This window comes from Alosa alosa, chromosome 8 (genome assembly GCF_017589495.1).
Source record: "Alosa alosa isolate M-15738 ecotype Scorff River chromosome 8, AALO_Geno_1.1, whole genome shotgun sequence".
Taxonomy (NCBI): Eukaryota; Metazoa; Chordata; class Actinopteri; order Clupeiformes; family Clupeidae; genus Alosa; species Alosa alosa.
In genome coordinates, this window is record NC_063196.1 from 28817921 (window position 1) to 28841201 (window position 23281).

The following is a 23281-nucleotide window of genomic DNA, read 5'->3' on the forward strand; positions in this document are numbered from 1 at the left end:
TTCCTGTTCCTATCTATTGCAGGATGGGTAATAATTTAAAGGAATCTAGTTGCAGTCTTGTAAATAGTGACCCTGCAAGATCCTTAGTCATTGCAAAATTATAGTCTGTGACTTAAAACTCTATTACTTGTCTTTAGATGTGTTCAGAAGCCGCGGTGGGCTAAGCAGGGGGAAATCAACTTGTCTTACACGCACTAAATAATCCAATGTCCACACACTTGCTCCCGTTTCTTTAGTGTATTGCCCTCCATCTCAATCCAGACTCCAATAGTCCTTTTAGACTCCAATAGTCTTTCGTATGCAAGGCAGAGCAAAACGTTCAGAGACAAGGCCTTTCAATGAGTCCATGCGATGTGCGAAGTCACGGTACACAAAAGAATAGCCTTCCCCGTGCTCACCCCACGTAAACTGAACTCAAGCGCGGGTGTCAGGTAGGACTAATTAAGACTTCAATTAGCACCACACACTTTAGCCACACCCATGTCCCATAATAACCAATAAACAAAAACACAAATCAAAGTAAACCAATACCCATAAAGCAAAATATAAAGAAAACATTTATGGCTCCTACAATGTGAAAGGGTCTTTCAAAAATCTTTTCCAAATATTTCCAAAGTCTGTCAGTGTAAGGAGGGCTTAACTTGAATTGTTAATTTTATTTACAAACACAATGGTGGTACTACACCTCATAGTATGCCTCAAGCATTGCAGGGTACTGGGCCTTGCTATCATATCGAGGAAACACAGAAGAGGAATCAAAGAAAGGCTCCTGACTGCTATCCTCAGATGCATCTCCACAGGGACTGAAGGCCTTCGCAGGATCTGCACCTCTCAGGGTTTTGGAATATGTTCTGTCCTGCGTGTAGACCAGCTGCTCCATCTTGAACTGTTCCCGGATTCTTTTCTCCACTCTGACCTCCTGTTTCGACTGGATTTTGTCTATCTTGTTCTGAGTATACACACAAAAGGAAATATGCTTACATTTGTGTGATGAGGCTAACTATTTCTAGAAATAATCGTTTCTTCACCAATAACATTGAAAACATTTTTTATGAAAGGACAACGTTGTGGTGAAGGTGCCGGTTTCAGTTTTCAAATTTACCATTGTGACACACTGGAGGAACGGGTAGTTTGAGAAACAAGTGTTTAAAGCATCACCAAAGTACTTATCAATTGCTCCTACAAAGAAAACATAATGTCTGTTATTCACCTGTTTATACTTGGCCAGAGTGTCACTGAAACAACAATTAAAGACTAATTTCAAAATAATGAATAAAATTTGTGAAGAATACATTATTCTTTCTTTGATAAGATACCTCTGATGGCTCTCAAAGTGTGCAATGCAGGGTCCAATAGTTTCATCACCAGTTTCTGTACGACCACCTCAAACACTTTGTAGTTGCTGAAACCAGGGAGCTCTCTTCCTCTGTGCTTCTCGTCATACTGTTCCACCACATTGATTATCTCTTTAGAATCTGTTATGGTAAAGTACACAGAAATAGTTGTAATACACTTTGAAGAAATGACTTTAAGAATATCCTCCTGAGTGCTAGTCATTCAGATAATGCCCAATGCGTAGTGGTGTTCTTTCACCTCTTCAAAGAAAATGGTGTCCTTCACCAGAGCTGAATTATTTCCATTGAGCAATTTTTGCCTTAAAATATAAAAATATTGTGAGGGAACGCAATGATATTGTGAGGGGATACGAACAGAGCTAAAAGAAATCACCACCTTGACTGTTTAGGGGGCGCTACTGTATTATGATGTGATCATGCTTGCTCATTTCCTTCCAAAACATTGCTCAAGTTAAAGGTATCTAATGCAGTTTCAGGTATTTTGGCGGCTCTAAAGCACCCCTAGCATCACAGAATATTTATATTTTACTTTGCCGTTGTAAATACCTCTCATGGCTTGAGCCCTTCCCTCTGAACATGCCACATGTGCATTTGTTTTGGAGCTGAAGGACTAGCAACAGGTGAAGACAATCTCCAAAGAGCTTTATATACTGACCAGGTAATGTTTCACGATTCTCATGAAATGTCTCCGAGGCACCGTCAACTAAATCGTAAGGCTAGTTCTCTATCTGTGGGGCGCTGCCAGTTATGCTAGAAGCACGATTCTCCCAATTAAAAGTTTGTTTACCATCAAAATTACTTTAATACTGTTATATTATAAAACAACTATATGTTGCCTTTAACAAATATTATTTGGCCATTTTTTCCCCTGGAAATCAGGAGGCGAAGATAGATAGAAAGATAGATAGATAGATAGATAGATAGATAGATAGATAGTTAGTTAGTTAGTTAGTTAGTTAGTTTACATTATTCATCTCCAAAATGGGTTAAAGGGTATTGAGGTACCACAACAAAAAGTACCACAAAAAGTATATCTATGTTAGTAAAACTCACATGAGGTTTGGCTCTTCTCAAGTTCATCTTTCCACTTTTTATAATGGTGCCGCAGGAGCACAAACAGGTTGCCATCATTGACACCTTCACCAGATGACAACTGGTTTATCTTGTCGTTGAACTGGTTTATGGTCTGTGAAAAGATAAAAAATTAAAGAAATTATGCACAGCAATACCATCTAGGCTGATGATTATACACTACATTTCATTCAGGGCTGTGCCCTGACCTCCCTCTCCTCTACTTCCTTTAAAGCCATGATGGCTACATGTATGCATAACTCCAGCATGGGAATTTACACCAGAGCTTTAAAGCCATGATGGCTACATGTATGCATAACTCCAGCATGGGAATTTACACCAGAGCTGTATTTGAAGTGTTTTTCAGTTGTCTACTGTTATAGAGTTATTGAGCACATATGTCACAAGGTTAAATTGTCAGGGAGTATAATGGATTTACCAATTTAAAAATTATGAATAAAAATATATACATGTAAAAGGTATATTTGAATACCAAGACTTGTGACAGGTGAGGGACATTAGTCTCTGTGTTGCACAGTTGGTTTGATGTCAAAAAGTCAATTGGCCAGGTTATTTTAGCCTATTTAGCCTGTTAGGTGCTATACTGTACTCACAGCAATGAGGTAGGTTTTCCTCTCTGAGGGATCTGTGGGAGGACCCTCCGTACACTGCCCCAGTTGCTTCCTTGTCTCCAACAGCTCAATTTTAATATGTTCTGATAGTGTTGGAAGAAAGTTCTGAAACCCATACATACATGATCAAACACACACACACACACACACCGGGAGAGAGAAAGCGAGAGAGACAAAGAGCAAGAGAGTGAAAATGACATGCTTTTTCTAACACTTGTTGGAATGATGTTGAGTTCTTCATAGATCTTCATTAGGTGCATTGCACACAAATACGGTGACGATCAACTCATTTTGGTTTGGGCAGTCATTCTCCAGACCGTGGCTACATTCTGACAACAAGCACGTTGTGATACTTCTCATGTACTTACTTTGATGTGGCCTACCAGTTCTTGGGTCAGTTTCATGGCAAGGCTCTGTGTTGTGGCCTTTCCTTCATTGAAAAGATGGCTATGAGGCAGTCATGCAAAAATAAATTCACAGTTATATAATTACCACTCATGAATCATCCAAGTTCATCCATTCCGTTTGGTGTGGTTTTCAATGGAAAGGAAAAGATGTGAATATTTATTTGCCAAGTTGGCCACCATTTACCTGAAGTACTTGTGTTGGCTAAAGAAATCTCTCTCCATCCTGGTGGCCTCTGCTAGAGGTGTCTTGTCCTGAATTTGCTGCTGACCACGGCATTTCACAACTATGTAGCCTTTGCTCAGTGGAATGACTTGATTATTAACAATATCCAAAACGTCCTTTTCTGTGCCACGATCTACAAGGTCAGGCTTAGTCAGAATGGCTGCAAACACATATTAATTAAAATGTTCAAGTTATAAGACACATTCATATCATTTTGATATTAATAAAAGTAAGATATTAGAAAATAGTATTACCCAAAGTTCTTTTTCCTTCTGGATCTACTTCCTGGGCCATTCTAAGAGCTTCAGTTGTTGCTATGTCAACATTACATGGAACCACCACCAAGTTGATGGTTTCACTCTTCTCAATAAAGCTGAGAATGAGCCTTTTAATCTACAATAGACAAAAATGAGGGTGGTTTATTTCATCCAGTAAAAACAACCAAATATATTATTCTCATTCTCAAGTCTGATGTCACCACAGTATACCATAACTACATATTGACAAGTTAAACAATTTAACATACTCAAAGTATAAAAACTAAAGTATAAAAAACCATAAGAGTAAGAATAAAGTAAAATTGGCAAGCACATAAAAGAAGCAGTTTGGGAATGAGTCAATGCAAAAAAGAGGCATGTTAAAAGAGGCATGTTAAAAGAGGCATGTTAAAAGAGGTATGTTAAAAGAGGCATGTTAAAAGAGGCATGTTATGTTATAGGGTTATAAAATGAAAGCTTTCCTAGACAAATGTGTTTTTAAGAGTGACTTAAAACAGTCCACCCTGGCAGTAGATCTGACATGTGGAGGGAGAGTATTCCACAGGTGGGGGGTCACAGAGGAAAACGCTCTGTCACCCCTGTGATCAGACGAACGCAGGGAGTGTGTAGGAGAGTGTGGGTGAAGGAGTTCAGTCAGGTAAGCTGAGGCAGAGCTACTGTATGTAGGGCCTTGAGTATGAGGAGAAGGGCTTTGAAGCCTCTGCGGAACAGGGAGCCAGTGGAGGTTTTGTTACAGGGGTAATGTGATGGCAGAAAGGGGTGGATGTGAAAGATCGAGCAGCTGAATTTTGCATAATATGTTGTAGTTTGTTTGAGTAGTCTGAGTAGGCGAGAGGGGAGGCCACTGAAGAGGGCATTGCAGTTGTCCAGTCGGAAGGAGATGAGGCTGTGTATTACACAATCAGTATCAGAGTGTGACAGGAGTTGCCGGATCTTTGTTGTGTCATCAAAGGTGAGGCAAAAGTTATTGAGGGTTTTGGTGTGACACTTTGAACTAATGATGATGGTAGAACAGTTTGAATTTTTGTTTGAATACAATTTTTAAAAAAAAACCTCACCTGGTCTCCAATGTCCTCAGGCTGGCCTTTAACAGGCACCCGGGCTATGCCGGGTAAATCAATCAGAGTGAGGTCACACACTTCAGGAGACATGATCTCCAGACTGATCAGCTCGTCACAGATCTCATCACCGTCTCCAGCCAGCTCATTCTGGGCTGATGGACACATTAAACAGCACAGTCAGTAAATACTAAAAGAAACCTTAACTTACCTTTTGTGTTATATCTTTACCATAACGTCTTTTTTCATCCATTGTACCACTTTATTTACCTTTTTTAATCTATTTTACCATCTTTATCATGATTAATTATTTATTTACCTTTTTCTTTTCACATTTCTATTATTTAATTCAATGTTATAGTAGGTGATGTCTCTGCTGTATGTTTGATGATTTAATTTAATGTCATTTTTTTTAATGAAAATCATTTTTTTGACATCAGTTTTTAATCAATTTAATCACTTTAATTCATGTACCCTTTCATTCATTTAACCTTTTCTTTTATCTATTGTACCATTTGTAGCATTGTGTTATTATCATTTTCCTTTTTGCATTTACTGTTTCATTCATCTTTCTTACTTTAAAAGTTTACTGTATTTATGACAATATGTTTTGCTGTGTCTACTGGTAATTTTTATTTGTCTTGTCTTTTTTCTATGCACTGTTGTCTATTCAGCACTTTGTGGAAGGTTTGAAAAAAAAAAAAAAAACAGTTTCCATTTTTAACGTAGGTTTTTATTTATGACATTTAATAAGCACATCTGTTTCCTAAGCAAACATCATGTCTACATGTGACCCCAGCATGCATAAGAGGACCTCAATATTATACCCCCACCTTTCACCTTACCATCAATGACATACTTCTCCACTAGACTAGAGTCTGTGAACTCTTCCTGCATGCCGCTGTAGGATATGATGGCCTTCCACTGTAACCCTCCCTTCAGCTTTCTCAACTTCAGCATCAGCGGGCATCGAGTCACAATACCTGATGGAAAAGAGGCACTTCTGGATAAGCCACTTCTGATAAGAGGAATGGCAAAGCATACATGTTTGTTTTATTACAAACAAGTAATCAAGGACAAAATACACATGACACAGATACAGTATAAAAACGACTTCTCATATGACTACTAGTATGACTACTAGTGTTATGTAACATAAATTGAATGCTTGGTGGCTAACTAATGGCCAAATGCACCAAACTCAATGAAATTTTGCAAAACACAAAAGCAAGTATAGGATTTTTTTTTTTTTTTTTTTTGGGGGTGCTTATGCCTGTTATGTGAGTGTGTGTGAACATGTTTACAAAGACTGAGCTAAGGCTGGCAATATGATTTCATCGCTACAAAGACTGGGCTAAGTCTAGCAATATGACCTCACCGTTATGACTGGGCTAAGTCAACACAATCTCACCTCTTCCTCTGGGGAGCGCTACTCCAGACAGCGCCTCCAACACGGAGCTCTTCCCTGAGCTCTGGTCTCCAATCACAGCTATGGCAGGCAAGGGTAGATCCTCATCGATGCCCATTACACGGAGGGAGTCGATGAGGTCTAGATAGGGTCGAACTCGCTCAGTCAAATGGATATGAACTACTCCTTCCATTTCCACACTGAAGTTAGAGAAAGCCAAAAACACAGCACAATTAGAACACCAAACTTAATCACAAAGTATACTATTGTATATTAATTGTGTATTAAATTAGGAAGACAATAGCCTAGGGCTCTGAAGGATAATAGTTTTTATGTTAAGTTTTATTAGTCTTGTAGGAAATTCCTGTAGGAAATTTGTTCTCTGCATTGTATTCATCTGAGGGGTAGTGTACACACATACATACACACACTTAGAGCAGTGAGCTAACCGGGAGCACACAGACACATGGAGCAGTGGGCAGCACACAGGCACATGGAGCAGTGGGCAGCACACAGACACATGGAGCAGTGGGCAGCACCGAGGCGCAGTTGGTGGTTAGGTGCCTTGCTTAAGGGCACCTCATCCGAGGATGTGGATGTGGGAGAGCGCTGTTCAATCCACGCCCCACACACACACACACACACACACACACCTACACCCACATTTTTTTTAGGGACTCCCACTATGTAACATTTTGATATTGATATATTGACAAAAGGAACAGGGTTGTGTAGGTGAATGGAAAGGAATAAGATTATGTGGAGGAATTGCTACTCATCTTGTTAAGTAATAGCTGTTTACATTTTAGAAACGCATTAGTCTACAATTTATCAGACCCCCTCCCCAACTCCAATTCCTGTGGACCAAACCAGACTCTCGTGAAATTAGACTTATTAGGTGTCATGAAGCTTTTTGATGATAAATGCTATCAAAATAAGGATACAATTATAAACATCTCTTCATGTTTCTTCACATCTCTTGTTTTTTTTGTTGTTTTTTTTACATTTTAGGGGATTTTTTTCATTACTGCAACGTGTCCATAACTGGATTTGGGTTCTTTGAGATGGAAATATTGGTTATTAAAAAAAAGAAGCTTCAGTGCATTTTAACTATAAAGAGTTACATAAAAGAAACATGTGGTATTTAGTGATCATTAGTAAATGTAAGGAAAATAATAAGGATTAATAAGGAATAAAAATGTGTCACCAGACCAATTTTCTCATCCTCCGCAACAATTTTCAATCATTGTTTAAGTGCTCAAGGAACTTACTTTTTTCAAGGAATCAAGGGACAGTATTGACTGTGACCCTCAAGATGGATACCAGGTAAACAGTTTTTTTTTATCTCTCCAGACAAAAGTTAAGAGTTTGTCTGTCATAGTACCCATACATAGTACACAACTTTTGAAGTATTAAAAAAAAAATGCTGTTTTTTTTTATTGTTATATACCCTATTATGGTCTAAATATAAACAGTTAAGGAAAGTTTAGGTAGCAAAAAGGTTCAAGGTCACTCATCCTCCGCAACACCATAATCATTCACAGCAACAATTGAGGGGCTGTTGCAGTGGAGAGACGCAATGTTTCGGTAATGAGAAACAGACTTATGAAGGATATATAACTATAAATCTTGCTCATTTCCATATATATAACATGATATTTGCCTTGAGCAGCAAACAAAATAGATGTTACAACCCTCCCAGCAGGGGTGACTAATTTTCCATTTTTATGGTGTTTCCAAAAAAAAAATGCATGGATGCAATATAGGCTAGGCAACCTCCTATAATTCGCCTGTTTAAGTTTTACAGTAAAACAATGTATTTTCTTTTTGTTGTAGGTCTTTGTATAAAACATTCAAGTATGATATGTATTTTGTTGCTGGCAAATCTATTGAAAAGAAAAGGGCATCAGTGAAAGACAGGCTGGCAAGTCATAAGGAAAAAGATATACTGTACAGTAATCCAGAGTTACTTGAGTAGGGAAAAAAAGAGCGAGAGAGGTTAGGGGACAGCTAGCCTGGCCTTGCCTTCCTACGTACTGGGGGCAACTTGGGGGGCAGGTTTTATTTTCTTTGCATAGCAGGTGGTAACACCACACAGCAGTCATAATATATGCCAAATGCGTGCCATATGAATGCCAAATGTGTGATATATTAAAGCCAAATGCATACCATATTAATGGCAAATGTGTGCCACATTAATAGCAAATGCGTGCCGTATTAATGCCAAATGTGTGCCATATAAATGCAAATGCGTGCCATATTAAGAGGGAAGAGGGAATTCCTTCTCAGTTGCTCCAATAAAAAAGTACAATGCTAGTTAACTTGATATCAGCCACTACCTTTGCTCCCTTTACATTTCACTGCCTTGACTAAACAACAGCCAGTAGCACTGGAATAAGTAACTGCTCAAAACCTTTGCTGGTTTTAAACCTTGCAATGTTGGTTTATAATGACAATACCTTGACCACATAATGAGGCTACGAAACCATCTCCGTATGATATCGCTAATTAAACTCAGCTGTTAGCGCATAGTCATAGTTGCTGTTAAAATGCCTACTATGCTAGCGCTGGGAATCTAAACACTTCAACATGTAGCCTAACATGTTCAAAACTATTGCGTGTTATGGGTTAAGACATGACATTTTTTGATGCATTTGGGAACACACTGAATTAACTGGAAAGTAGAGTCCCTGTTACTGTAGATTAGCTTGCTTGCAAATGCCGTTGTCCATTACCCTGGCAGTTCTATGGCAAGCAGTTCTATGGCAAACCGCCTACACTGGGTAAACTTGAAAGCAGAGCTTACCATTGTGTGTGCATGCATGGCAAGCTGTTTTAACATTGTAAATGTATTATTCGTAGGAGCAATGAGATATTGATAGTAAATTGAATATAACAATTCAATTTCATGTTCAAATTTGTCAATAATAAAAAAAAAGCAATTCATGCTATAGACCATTTTAATTTAAAACATTTTAAAAACAAAGTACCGGTTCAGGCACCGTTTCGGCACCGGCACCATTTTTAAAGTATCGATTTAGCACCGGTATCGGATAAAACCCAAACGATGCTGGCCCTTTTAATAATCAAAATAGAGAAGAGATGCACACTTAAACCTGTGTAAACATCTTTTAATTTGCCACCTTTCTTCACTGACCTTGGGGACATGGTTTATTTAATTTGTAGTCCATTAAGCCCATTTTTGGGGCTAAGGCACACCAAAAATCAAACCAAAACACCAAGGGACACCGGCTTATGGTTACTGATTGTAAAGTATGTCACACACATTATTATCTAGGCAATAACAGGAGTGTTAATTCTCGTGATTATATGTTTCTCTATACAGTGTGTTCTTGAGCTGAGACCATAGTGATAGGCATATGCTCACATGATGTTGATTGATATTTTTAATCTAGAAGCTGTGCCATCTATGTATTTAAAATAGCACTCTAGCCTATTTCATGAGTTTGTATAAATGCATTGGGTTCCTCAAAATTCCACGCCACACCTCACTTTGCCTCATTTTTTGCCTAATTTTTAGTTTAAAATATTCCAAAAATGTATACAAATGACCAATGGATTGTGAAGTATCAACTGTTTTGACGTAATGTCAAAAGCTTAAGCCCACTGAAGGTTATAAAGTGCTGTGTGTTAACCTTTTCCTTTGCTTAATTTGCTTTGTCTGTTTCTCAATGAAAGTTTGCAACTTTAAGGATGTTTGCATGGGAAGTGCTTTGGTGCAACTGCTGCTTCCTGTCAGTCACTTCACTGTCCTATTATGTTAATGGCACAAAAAAAATAACTTATCAAAGTAAAAAATACTTATCAAAGATGTTTGCACAGATTTGAGCGGATACCCCTCTTCATTCAGACACAGAGCTTTAACATGAGGCCATCCTTAAAAATATTTTTGTTTGCAGTAACAGCCAAAAAAAAATAAAAATGGGTCGGTAGGTAGGTCAATATTTTTTTCAAGATTCAAAGTAAAAAAAAAAGTTCAATTTTGGTCATGGTGATTACGTAGGAATGAATTTACACAAATGTGCATATCGTGACGTAACTGACTGGGTCTTCAACCCGTGCCTTCAGGCGCACCATTGCAAACATCATTCTGATGCAGGTTATATAGTCCAGCCTTTCTCAAACTTCTTTGACCTGAGGCCCGGTCATGGCAGACTTTTGGGTCATAGGGCTCATCTACATGTACCCAGAAAGAAGGCTACAATAGCTCTTGGCCACGTTATATTGAAATTTGACTATACAATACTCAATGCTATACAGTATATTATACAGTCTTTGCTCTGTTTCTAAGGAAGTTCCAAAAAACAACGTCGTTCTATTAAGTTTCGTTAAATAAATAAATAGCCTTCCAACAGGTTGAAGCAGAGCTTTGATACCAACGTTATCGATTAGTTTCAGTTTCTCTCGCGCAGACGCGCATTGAATGAATGCTCATACCACCACTTAATTGTAGGGCTCCATGTTTAATGACATCGATAGCAGAAACGTTTGTTTTCTTTTTTCATCGATCCGCGGTTTCTTGATCACCTGCGCAGCAAATTATCAGATGAAGCATCGGGCCTAATTTCACTCCACGACTCCGCGAACCAGCAGTCTCCATGTTGCGGACCCATATTTCGAGAAATGCTGAATAGACCACAACCAATTTCAATACTCCGACACGGTCACCGCTAGACTAGGGGGAGAAGGGATGAGAAAAGATCTGGCCACAGTTCTTCCAGAACTTCGTGCCAAGTAAAAGCGTTATCAGTTTGTGTGAATGAAACGAAGCGTAGGCCATAGTGTGACATGCGTAAAACCAATGGTGTAGAGATGACGCCAAGTGAGCCACGCAAAGTGAGCCACGTTTGCATGTAGGCAATTTATATTCACAATACTTGGGCCTACTAAAAGAAATATTATTTTATTGCATTTGTATTGGTTGTTTAGAGTAAAAAAAACAATCGGTCGGTATTAACGCAAGTTTACAACCGGCAAGTCGGTCGGACTAAAAGGGGGAAAAAAATAAATATTTGGGTCGGTTCTAAATTGACAGGGTCGGTCGGGTTACGGCAAACGAAAATATTTTTAAGGATGGCCTGACTGAATGATTGCAGTGACTGCTCACACACAGGGCTAGGCCCAATAAACACAAAACAAAATTAAAATGGATGATTACCAGCATTCAAATAAATAGATAGAAAGAAGCTCTTACATCACAGATGCATTTTCTTGGCTTTCCGCCGAGGCCTCAAACTCAGTACATGCTGTCCTGTGAGTTTTTGCCAGCTTCGCCTTTTTTCCCTTAGTCGCACCTCTTAATTTCCGTTTGTTTTTCACCGTGGAATTCGGTTTCTCCGGGTCCATTGCTTCTAGACTCACTAATTCAATGTGCTCAAAATGTAACACAAAGTGAAAGACAGTTCAACACTCACACTCTCAACACTCATTTCATCTTGATATACTTTGTATGGACCTTGCCCTCTAACCAGTCTGCTACTGCCAAACCCCTTTCTGGTGCTTGCTCTATAAATGGCATAGACTGTGAGGCAACACTGAAAACTTTTTTAGTAAGATTACGTGAGCACTGGAATACAGTGGAAAGTGGAAACTTTGGAAACAGGCTCATTTTCACATGTACGCAGTAGCAACACATTAGATGTTTCAATACCTCAAGAATATATGGTAATTTGTAAATTAAATGCATGATAAATAATAATATTATCCTATTTTGTCATTGCATGGCACACACACGTCATATGATCGGATTTGGTTTGAACCAGTGACAGACTACTGTGCTGTGACTTTTATACTTTTCTAGTGGATCTGGGTTTGCTTTGCTGTTTGGACATAAAAACATACCAACCATAACCACTTAATTAATTAAATACAAGGCGAAAAGATGAGTCACAAGATTGCAGAACATTAGGTAACTCATTCCACAACGAGGAATCACAGAGGAAGAGTCCCGACTGTGACCTCTCTCAACGTTAATAGATGATCCACACAGCAGGCATCAGAGGACCGCAGTGGTCAGGAGGAGAATTAGGTGCAGATCCAGCAAGTGTTCTGTAGACCAGGGTGAGGGATTTGAATTCAATTTTGGCTGCTATAGGAAGCCAAGGAAGAGTAACTAACAGAGGAGTTATATGTGTCAGAATATGCCGCACATCTCTGTGCAGGCCATGGTTCTTTTCCAATGGGATTATTGCAACAAACTGATAACTGGCCTATCTGCTTGTGTAGTGAAATCATTACAGATGATTCAGAACTGTCCTCAACTGTTAAACAAACAAGACAGATAGTGTTAGCTTTGTTCTAATGCATGCACAAACGGCAGATATGCCGAATGCTTTCAATAAGAAACATACAATAAAGAGGTTTTCACGGTTACAGCCTTTTTTTTCTTTGCCTATTTTACCACGGTGAATGCTGAAACTAAAAAAAAGCGTAAAGAATCTTTTTTTTGTGTGAATAAAGTCAAGTAGTTAAAACCCATAACCCTTCATCTCTGCTATTCTATCAGCAGGTATATGGGACGAGGCCTGACGCCTCATTAGAAGAAACTGAGCTTCTCCTGAGCAAAGGTTCCTGGTGGGACAGCAGCTTGTTGCGGAGGCGACTGCTCTCATCATTCTCACTCAGACACTCATCAAGGTTGGATTTGTCCATGAGGCCCAGCACCTCACGGCAGAGAAAATGTGCCGACTTGTGAAGCAGGAAGTGCTGGATCAGCATGGGGATCTGGTCTGCTAGCTGCTGGACCACAATCTGAGAGCAGGGAGGAAGAGGATGCCAAGAGAGAAAGAGGGACAGAGGAATGGAGAGAATTTTAAGACTCTTCAGTTGACCCTACCAACCTTTATTTGCAAGAAACATGTTCACCATGATCTACAGTAAAGGAAGACAAACTAAGGGTAACTAGATGTACCGCATAGTGGTACAAAATATGACCGCCGCTCAGTCCTGTTCATCCTATTCCGCTTGTCAATTTGTCTCCATCTGCTACTTGACGTGTTGCATGAACAGTGGCGGAGCTAGACTTTTACCCTTGGGGTGGCCAGAGGGTGGCCAAAGCTATTTCAGGGGGTCCACAGACTACAACAATGAATGTTCAAGAAACACAATCAATCGCAATCAAAATCTGTAAATGTTGAAATGTTTTCATAGTACATCTCTTAAACACACAGGAGATTTATTGTGTATAAAATCTACAGTTTATTAACAATGTTAATACAAAACGTACAATATGTAAATAAATAATAATAAAAAAAACAAATTAAAACAATTTGACCTCATTTTGACATGAACTGATATGACATGATTTTTTTAACCATGACCAAGAGGAACAGTCTGATTACCAACTAAACTTGTAGAACAGTGTAGGCCCTAGTCATGACAGTATTAAGTCCCAGATGTGATTCTTTTTCAGGTTCTGTCACATAATGTTTTGCTTCTTAAATTATGCACTTCAACTTAGACAGACAGACAGACCACACACACACACACACACAAGCTGAGCACACTAGAAAGAATCACTAAATGAACCATACTCTCACACCCACCTAGGAAAGGCAAAGCCAGGGCCCCAACTCAAGATGCAGTGTGAAAAAAAGACACCCACATAGCACCCCAAAACTAACACAGAAACACACACTGTGAACAGACAGACAGACAGACAGGCGGCTCTCACAGCACCGGAAACTAACAAGACACAGTGATTACTTTTCTCCTCACTGGGGTCAGAGGTGTAGACCACTTGTCGGTCAACGGCAATCTGAGCAGAGAGAAAGAGACAAAAGGAAATCAGAGCATTGTTCAAGGTGCTTTCCAAATTCCAACAAAAAACCTGCTGATATGGTTCTTAGTCAGATCTCTGGTTGGAATTTAGAACTTGGTTTGGGAGGAAAACTTACCCTGTTCTCTGCTGTTACTATTTTCTGGGATATAAGTTTAATGACATGTTAAAATAACTTTCATTTTTGAGATAACTTCATCGGTTACGGTTTGTGGAAATGTATTTATGTAAATAAAATAATAATAATAATAAAAAAAAAAAAAACATAATTTCTAAACAATCTGACCCCATTTGACATGAACTGACATGACGTAAAGTAGTGCAGTTTGTTTTAACCATGACCAGAAGGGAACAATCTGATTACCAAAACTAAACTTGTAGAACAGTGTGTAGGGCCTGAGTCATGGCAGTAATTAAGTCCCAGATGTGATTCTTTTTCAAGTTCACCAGCCCTGTGTTTTGCTTCTTAAATTATGCACTTCAACTTAGACAGACAGACAGACACACACACACACACACACAAACTGAGCACACTAGAAAGAATCACTAAATGAACCATACTCCTCACACCTAGGAAAGCCATGGGCCCCAGCTCAAGATGCAGTGTGAAAAAGACTTACCCACTTAAGCACCCCAAAGCCCAACACAGAGAGCACACAGACAGACGAGGACGGACCGGACAGGCGGCTCTCACACAGCACCCCAAAACTAACAAGACACAAGTGATTACTTTCTCTCACTGGAGTCAGAATTTTAGACCACTTGTCAGTCCAAGCGGCAATCTGAGCAGAGAAAGAGACAAAGGAAATCAGGCATTGTTCAAGGTACTTTCCAAATTCACCAAAACCTGCTGATATGGTTTGCCGATCAGATCTGGTTGGAATTTAGGGAAAGACTTGGTTTGGGAGGAAAAACACCCTGTTCTCTGCTGTACTATTTTATGCGCAGGATATAAGTTTAATGACATATTAAATGCTTTCATTTTGAGATACTTCATCAGTTACAGTTTTGTAAATGTATGTATGTAAATAAATAATAATAATAATAAAAAAAAAAACATAATTTCTAAACAATCTACCCCATTTTGACATGAACTGACATGACATGAAGTAGTGCAGTTTGTTTTAACCATGACCAGAGGAACAATCTGATTACCAAACTAAACTTGTAGAACAGTGTGTAGGGCCTAGTCATGGCAGTAATTAAGTGACAAACTATCTTAACACAAGTTCAGAGAGGTTGGCTGCAAAAGATTATGCAGACTGTTATGATTAAATGACACAAGCACTTGCGCATTATCAGAATCATATGCCCAGGCAGCTTTAGGCCAGCGATCCTCACTATTTTTTTTCACAAAGCCCCATTGGCAGTGCAAGATCAAAAGGAGGCCACTTTTATGACAACATACTAAGTCACCTTTGCAAATGTGCATTTTCTACATATAAATTGGACATCCCACAAAAAGAAATGCCTGGCCATACATTTTCATTTAAGACCATATTTACTTTTAACACTGGGATGAGAGGGCTGACATGCATGTCCTTGACTTTCTTCATGTTGTATTTGTAGCATTAGTAGTAGCAGGTTTAACAATACCCCTTTAGGAAACACCATTAAGGCTTAATAACTTCCTTTCACCTTCATTATTTAGGTGAAGAGAAGTATAATTCAGATCTTTGCGTTTTTGTAGTGCAGTATTGTATGTTTATGAAGCACATTTGAAAAAATGCACTGGCTGTGTTGCCACATAGCCTACAGTGGGTCCCATTTAGAAGTGGCCACTTCATCCATGCGTTCAGTGATTCCGCGCCCAACTCGCGTTAAATGTATTAGGCTACAACTTATGCATACGAAGTGTGGTTTAAATCGCTGTAGCATTGCCAGTAAAAGCGGCAGCAGATTTCATTCAAAAGCGTTGCAAAGTGGCAGTGAGATACTATAAGTAGAGCGAAACTAAAGATCACCTCGTTGAAGTGATACAGTAGACTAGTCTGTCTGTTCTTTGGTCTTGGATTTTGAGAAAGCGTTTCTAAATAGATACGACTCATACTCCTTATAGTCCGGGAAAACACGGTATGTATCACGACTATGCTACATAACAATCTGATGTGAAATGCATGTTGGCTGATACTAACAGTTAGCTGCTACAGGCGACATGAGATGTAGCTAGGCTACTAGCGTAATGTTAGCGTTACCTTGATAGGCTATAAGTGGCTTGTAGGGGAACATATCACAGAAATTTTTTAACTACAGAAAGCGTTCTCTAACTTAACATAAAAGTGACTTTAAACAATGATTATTTACAAAAAAAAAGTGCCAACGTTGAATGACAAAACGCTAGGTAGATTCCTCCAGTAGCCTAGCTTAAATTGGTGTGCTGCTGGCGTGCATGGGTAAATGTAAGTTGCTAGCAGGCGTCTAGCTTGTTGAAAATTTGCTATTTTACAACCTTCATGCAGTTTTGTTCTTTCATAGCTCATGTCACGCCTTCATACATTTAATTACGACCTGCTACTTACCCACTGAGGCTAGTAAAGTGGACCTTGGTTAGTTACCAAGGTTAGTTAGCAAGATAATTCTCTATTTAAATCATTTATTATTATTATTTTACATTGTGGTGAGGTAAAATCGATTGTCATTTCCAGATGAACTCCAGTCAATAGCCTATATGTGTCCATTCTCATTTTATCTTGAATAAATTATTGTGCCCTTTTGAAATTAGTTTGGCACAGATCCTGTGTTGTTTTTATATTATGCACAAGAGGGTCTGATATAGCTAAAGCCTATAGGCCTACATAACATTGGTGAAACCTGTGGAAACATAAAAAGAGCCAATAGCCTAGGCTAGTATTTGAATTTGTTTTTAATTGGTTAGTATTGTTTTTACATTCTATTATTTCATATTTTTAGTTCAATAAATGTAGTTTCATCTGAGAACCCTGATACTATCTTAATGAAACTAGGATTTGAGACACTATGAGGAAAAGTGTCTGTGTGCATGTGACTCATTTGTGCAGGCCTACTGTAGTGTTGATGATACCTAGCTTGTTCTGGTAGGTTACCGCTCTGTAGTTCTTCTGTGGTAGTATGTTTTTTCATAGTATGCTCGATTGCTCAGGTTTCACATATCTCTAAGCAATTGTGTTGATTTGACACTGACTACCATAGACTATAATGGAAACTTGGTTATGTTTATACAAGAGGGTTGGGTCTTACCTCCAGGTCTTATGAAATCTAAAAATAAACCAAATCAATATTTCATGAAATAGGCAATAGGCTTCTTGTAAAGGTATTACTTTTACTAGTAATTAGAATGGTATTTCAGTGCACTTAACTTCTAGCTTCTGAGAGTGGATCAAAACAGTTCTCTTTTGGATAGTAACAATGAGATATTCTGTAGCCTACTAATTGTCAGTTTGTCGCATGTTTAGACCTTGTTTGTGTGTTGCACAACACATGTTGCACTTGGCGATCATGATGGGGATTGATATGGTAGTGGACCATGATGGTCATAGAAGAAGTGAAGGAGCAGTACCCCCCAATTATGGTGGGGTAATTCGCACTCTGGCCTGAACACCATCCGTATGGGACCACAGAGCGGTAGCACAAAACCGATACGTCTTACAAGGCGAAAACGCAGAAAGGCTAGATTCAGCGCTAGCTATCAAGGTAATCTGTCTGACCTAGAAAATATGACTAGACAAAGTAGGAAAGAAACTGATCAGGAATTGAATCGTAATGTTAAACCCCTTGCAACCTACTCTTGAATTAAGTTCACCTGAAAGTGTGGAAGTGGATGAATGTGCTGTAACAGATGATGAACAATGTGCTGGATTACTTGGCCAGATTGCAGGGCCCTGACCTCAGAAATACTTGATGATTATTGAATGTGAATAAAAGAATGGAAAATGAGCCATAACTGCAAACAATGACCTTATAACAAATAGTAATGATAAATGAAATGTATCAAGTACAATTAGTAGTAACTTGGTAAAGTTTAGGGAATTATGTAGACTTAACTGTAGCCTATGTCTTAATTCTGTGAAATGTGTAAGGTGCCTTAAACTGTTTAAATGATTGTATCCATATTACATTGTGAGATAAGGGTTAATGTAATAAATGTTTGTAACCTGTTAAAATGCAACCGATCTCTCTTGATGACTGTAAAAGTGTGCGTTGTTAAATGTATGTCTCACATTCAGGCTTGGAATTTCACCATTCTGGGGGCAAGGCCACTTGGCCTTCAGTTGGGCATATTTGGTGGGGGGCACAAAGGCCACATGTCAGGGCACCAAGGCCAAAGTTAACTATACAGTATAAAAATGATCAAAGTTGTATTTAGCCTATTCACTGCAGTAGACCTGCATCACTGTATGAAACATTACAAAAACATGAAACATGACATTACATAGAACTGTAAATCATCTGATCATCTAATAATTACAGATATCTAGGCTATATAACATTTATTTTATATTTGGCCTGCTATGAAATCATGTATTGAACAATTTAAGCACAGCTCAGCTTTAAGAAACTCAAATAGCCTAGATGATATGCTTAGCATTTTGTGATCATTAAGGCTACTTTCACAAACTCTAAAGGCCCATTTAAGGCCCATTCACACCAAGAACGATAATGATAACTATAAATAAATATCGTTTTGTTAATATGAATGACGACATTCACACATAAACTATAACGATAACGACATGAAGAACGATATCATTGGGGATCACTTTCAGAGCGATTTTCACAACGATAAAATGGTAATAGCCAATCAGAACCCATCGAATTTTAGCCGTCACATTTATTAACACAAGGAGAGACTTTGTTTATCGTTGTTCAGTGTGAACGCTTTTATCGTTATGGTTATAGTTATAGTTATCGTTATCGTTCTTGGTGTGAATGGGCCTTTACACCAAGAAAGATAAGGATAATGATAGCTATAAATAAATATCGTTCTTGTTAATATGAATGACGACATTCACACATAAACTATAACGATAACTACATGAAAAACGATATCATTGGGAATCACTTTCAGAGCGATTTTCAGAACGATAAAAAGCTAATAGCCAATCAGAACCCATTGAATTTTAACCGTCACATTTATTAACACAAGGAGAGACTTTGTTTATTGTTGTTCAGTGTGAACGCTTTTATCATTATGGTTATCGTTATCGTTATTGTTCTTGGTGTGAATAGGCCTTTAGTCAGCTGTCCTCTGATTTACCAATATCTAGGAGATATTTGTAACATTTATTTTGTATTTGGCCCGTTATGAAATCATGTGGAACAATTTAACCACATTGTAAAACTTAAATCCCAAATTTGGAGACATCCATGCATGTCGAAATTTACTGCAAATTCAAAACTGGATTACTCTGGAACGGCTAACTGTACAGGGGACTGCTTTACACCTTTGTGTTTGGTAAGGTCTGCTGTTTATTCTGAGATATTGTTTGTCATGTGTTAAAAGAAGGGTTCATGAAGTATAAGAGATGAATGGGTAGGGAGATCATGGAAGCAAAACCTTCAGTAGAATGTATGATTAAATTGAATTATATTATTTACTTTTCTCGCGAACCTTTAACACAGCAATTATCGGCTAACATCATTTAAAAGCTGAGAAAAAACTCTTTTATGTGATACTTGTGATGTCTGTGTGATGATGAGTAGGCTACTTCGCAAGTAGTTTAACTGAGAAGAATAGGTGAATTTGGATGCACTTTCTTGCGCTGTCACTTTCTCCACTGCTTAAAAGACTAAATTCATTTGCGCTGTGAATGCTAAGATTATTTTGACAGGCCACAGGCTAAATAAAAATCGCTATTAGTAGGACGCAAAACAGAATATTGAAAGAAGGGGGCACCAAGGCCACCGTGGCCTGTAAACCTCTGATTTTCAAAGGGGCATCACGGCCAACGCAAGGGGCTACGACAGCCATGGCCGTCGTGAAATTCCTACCCTGTAATTAATTAATTATAATTGTTGTTAAATGTAAACTGTTTGTGTAACTTCTGAAACTATCTGTAAACCTACAGTGCTGAATGTAATGTTAGCATCTTCAAAATGTAGGCTAACCCGGAGAAGTAACGTGTATCTTTTCAAATTGTTGGTTAAGATCTGTGACTTCTAGAATGTATTAGATATCGTGGGAATATCCCTGCATCGTGGGAATGTTCCTGCATCTTCTAGAAGGTTCTAAACTGTCGTGGGAAAGTAAGATTGATTTGCCTTAAGCCCTCACACTGACAGACTTTGGAAAGATTTGGAAAAGATTTTTGAAAGACTACAGTCTCAGACCCTCTCACATCTAAAGACAAGTAGTAGAGTTTTAAGTCACTGACTATGATTTTGCAATGACTAGGGATCTTGCAGTCACTATTTACAAGACTGCAACTAGATTCCTTTAAATTATTACCCATCGTGCAATAGATAAACAGGAACTGAAATGATAGCCTAACTCAAAGTCGTATTTTCGTGTATCTGCAGCATTGTTTCATGCGTGACATCCCTAACCGATATAGTTGTTCTGTCACGTGGAAGAGCCGACTAAATACCGTACATTGCAACTGGCATCCATGTTAACTGGCTACGTTGGTGACGTTTCACGAGTGATGACGTTTCTTTGACAGATGTGGCCGCTTGCAGATTTGTCACTTTCTGATGGAAACTGAAGACGAACAAATAGGCTACAAATATGCATAACATATTTAAATGTCAAAATTGTCTGTAGTACGCTACATGCACTGGACCATGAATATGCCACCAAAAACATAAATACAAATAGCCTAATAATAACTCGTGGGTATCGAACCTGCTTCCTAAATGAAACCACTTAAGCTACATGATAACCAGTGTTGCGCGGGTTTGGTCACAAGCGGCCCGCGGTCGCCCGATATTTTAATCAACCCGACCGCAACTCGGACCGCGAATATTAATTAGGACCAATTTATACCCGACCCGCGAATTTACAAAATGTGTGCTTTTGGTTATAGCCTGCATGCAGTGTGACAGTAGGCCATTTCTGTAAAACAAACTAATTTATTTGCGAAACTTTATGCGGTAGAACTGCACGCAGTATGCAGGACATAATGTTTGCGCAGGAGAGAGAAGGAGAATAAGAGCGCAAGCACGCACGCAACTGTCATATGGTGGAGACTAGGAACCATAGGTAGGGAAGTAGTTGAGTGACGGACTAGCTGGCGCTCATGTAAACAAATCAGCTGTAGTTTATCAGCTGATAACTGATTACTAATTGCACTGAGTTATGGGATTACACTTGATTGGTAGGAAGGGGGTGAGAGGTATGTTGATAAACCAGGGTGAAAATGCCTGTGGAGAGTGGGTGCCTTGTCTCTGGCTTGTCTTTGTGTGTTGTAGTGGTGGATCGCTAAAGGACCGGCGGACGGCCTATGTCGCCAGCTAAACAAGCAGTTTAAACGCAGAACGGCATCTGGTGGAGCCCGGAGAAGGGGAGCAGACTGCGTGATCTGGACCGCCACTGGCCACGACGACGCTGGGGAGAACATCGGAATAACGCTCAATGACGACAGACAGGCTGCCGGACCAGTGATCAGTGTGGAATTACACCTCCCTTACGCAACTGCCTTGGGGGGAGAGAAGTGTGGAGCTTTCCCCCCATGTTGAGCTAAGTGGCCTTTCCCTTCCGTTTAGAGTTATTCGTAGTTTGAGTGCGGGTTTGCTTGTGCGGGATTGGGGGGGGTAGTGTAACGTAGTGAGTGGAGCATGGGCGCTGACGTGGGTAGCGGGTGGAGTACAACTAGCGGGGGCTCCTTAATATTGATTTGGGTATGGGGATCTATTGTATTAAAGGGTTGTGAGCCTCTCAAATTCCTGTAGTGCCACCCGGTGTTCGTGTGGAGGGTTAAACTTCTCCAAGTGCTGTATGACAGAAGTGTGTGTGTGTGTGTGTGTGTGTGTGTTTGTCAGGTGTTCCAGCTTAGGCCTCCGGTAGAAAGGAAAGGACTGGACTCTCTTCACGGTCGACAGTGGATTAGGAGAGTGGAGGGCCAAAGAATTGACATTGGACTTTTTAATTATATTATCTATGAATATCAATGAACTGTAAAATAAAGACTTGTTTTAGTCTGTGTGTGGGTGCAGGGGAGTGCTTCATTACAGCCAAAATTTAAGGATAAACTAATTGTTGGAAACTAAGTTCACATAACCACGACTACTGAACCTGTGACACAACCACCAAGGATTAGAACACTATACGATTTGAAGGCCATGGACATAGGCCTACATCTTTCTTTCGAAAACAGAAATGGTGAGGCAAGGTATAGGCAAGAGATACATTGCTGGTCAAAACGTTAGCGTAAGAACTGGTTTATAATGCTGAATGAAGCACAAAGCACATTTACTAAAGCACATCCACTGTTTAAAGTCACAAACACAACTAACTAGGTAACTTTTATGCATGCGCGAACCTATACATACCGGTAGGTATGGCTGTGTAGTCTGTGCCTGCCATAACATTTATTCCTGCAGGCTGCCCGTTTTGGCTGTCATACTTTTAAATGGCTTCGCAAGAAGTAGGCCTACATAGACCATAACTTGTACTACTGTCATCTTCTTTAAGAACTTTTCCCAATATTTCCCATAGCTTATCGCTTTTCCTGAAGGGGTGTCTTTATTATTTTAACTTGCGTCTTCAGCTTCTTTACTGTTGACTTTACTGTATTGATGCTTTACTGTATTGATGCTAGCCTTCTCCTGATATTTAGGCCTATTTGTAGAAAATAAATATTTAATTAATTTTAACTGACCCACCCGAATATCATTAAAATATTTTGTTTATGACTCATAACCGGGTGACTGCGGTCATCCGCGGGCGACCGCTTAATTTCGGGCAGACCGCGCAACACTGATGATAACCATTCATCTACGTTCTTGCGCCACGAACCAGCTGATAAGTCATAGTGACATTTATTTGACTTAGTCTAAGGAAATAAAGGAAATAAAATATCAAACCCATGTTTACATGTTAGCAACATTAACGTTAATAGCCAATAAGCTATTATA

General features: G+C 39.1%; 1 protein-coding gene across 1 annotated transcript; it reads right to left on the reverse strand.

Annotated features, from left to right (window-relative positions):
- Positions 1-685: 685 nt before the first annotated feature.
- LOC125298905 (interferon-induced GTP-binding protein Mx1-like) lies at positions 686-13203 on the reverse strand (the record flags this gene model as incomplete). Its single annotated transcript, XM_048249823.1, is given in 12 exon segments — positions 686-949; positions 1103-1179; positions 1317-1475; positions 2409-2541; positions 3041-3163; positions 3427-3505; positions 3650-3848; positions 3943-4081; positions 5025-5179; positions 5870-6007; positions 6436-6632; positions 11648-13203. Coding segments are annotated over 12 exon segments (1815 nt in total), but the record flags the coding sequence as incomplete, so codon positions are not given.
- Positions 13204-23281: the final 10078 nt, after the last annotated feature.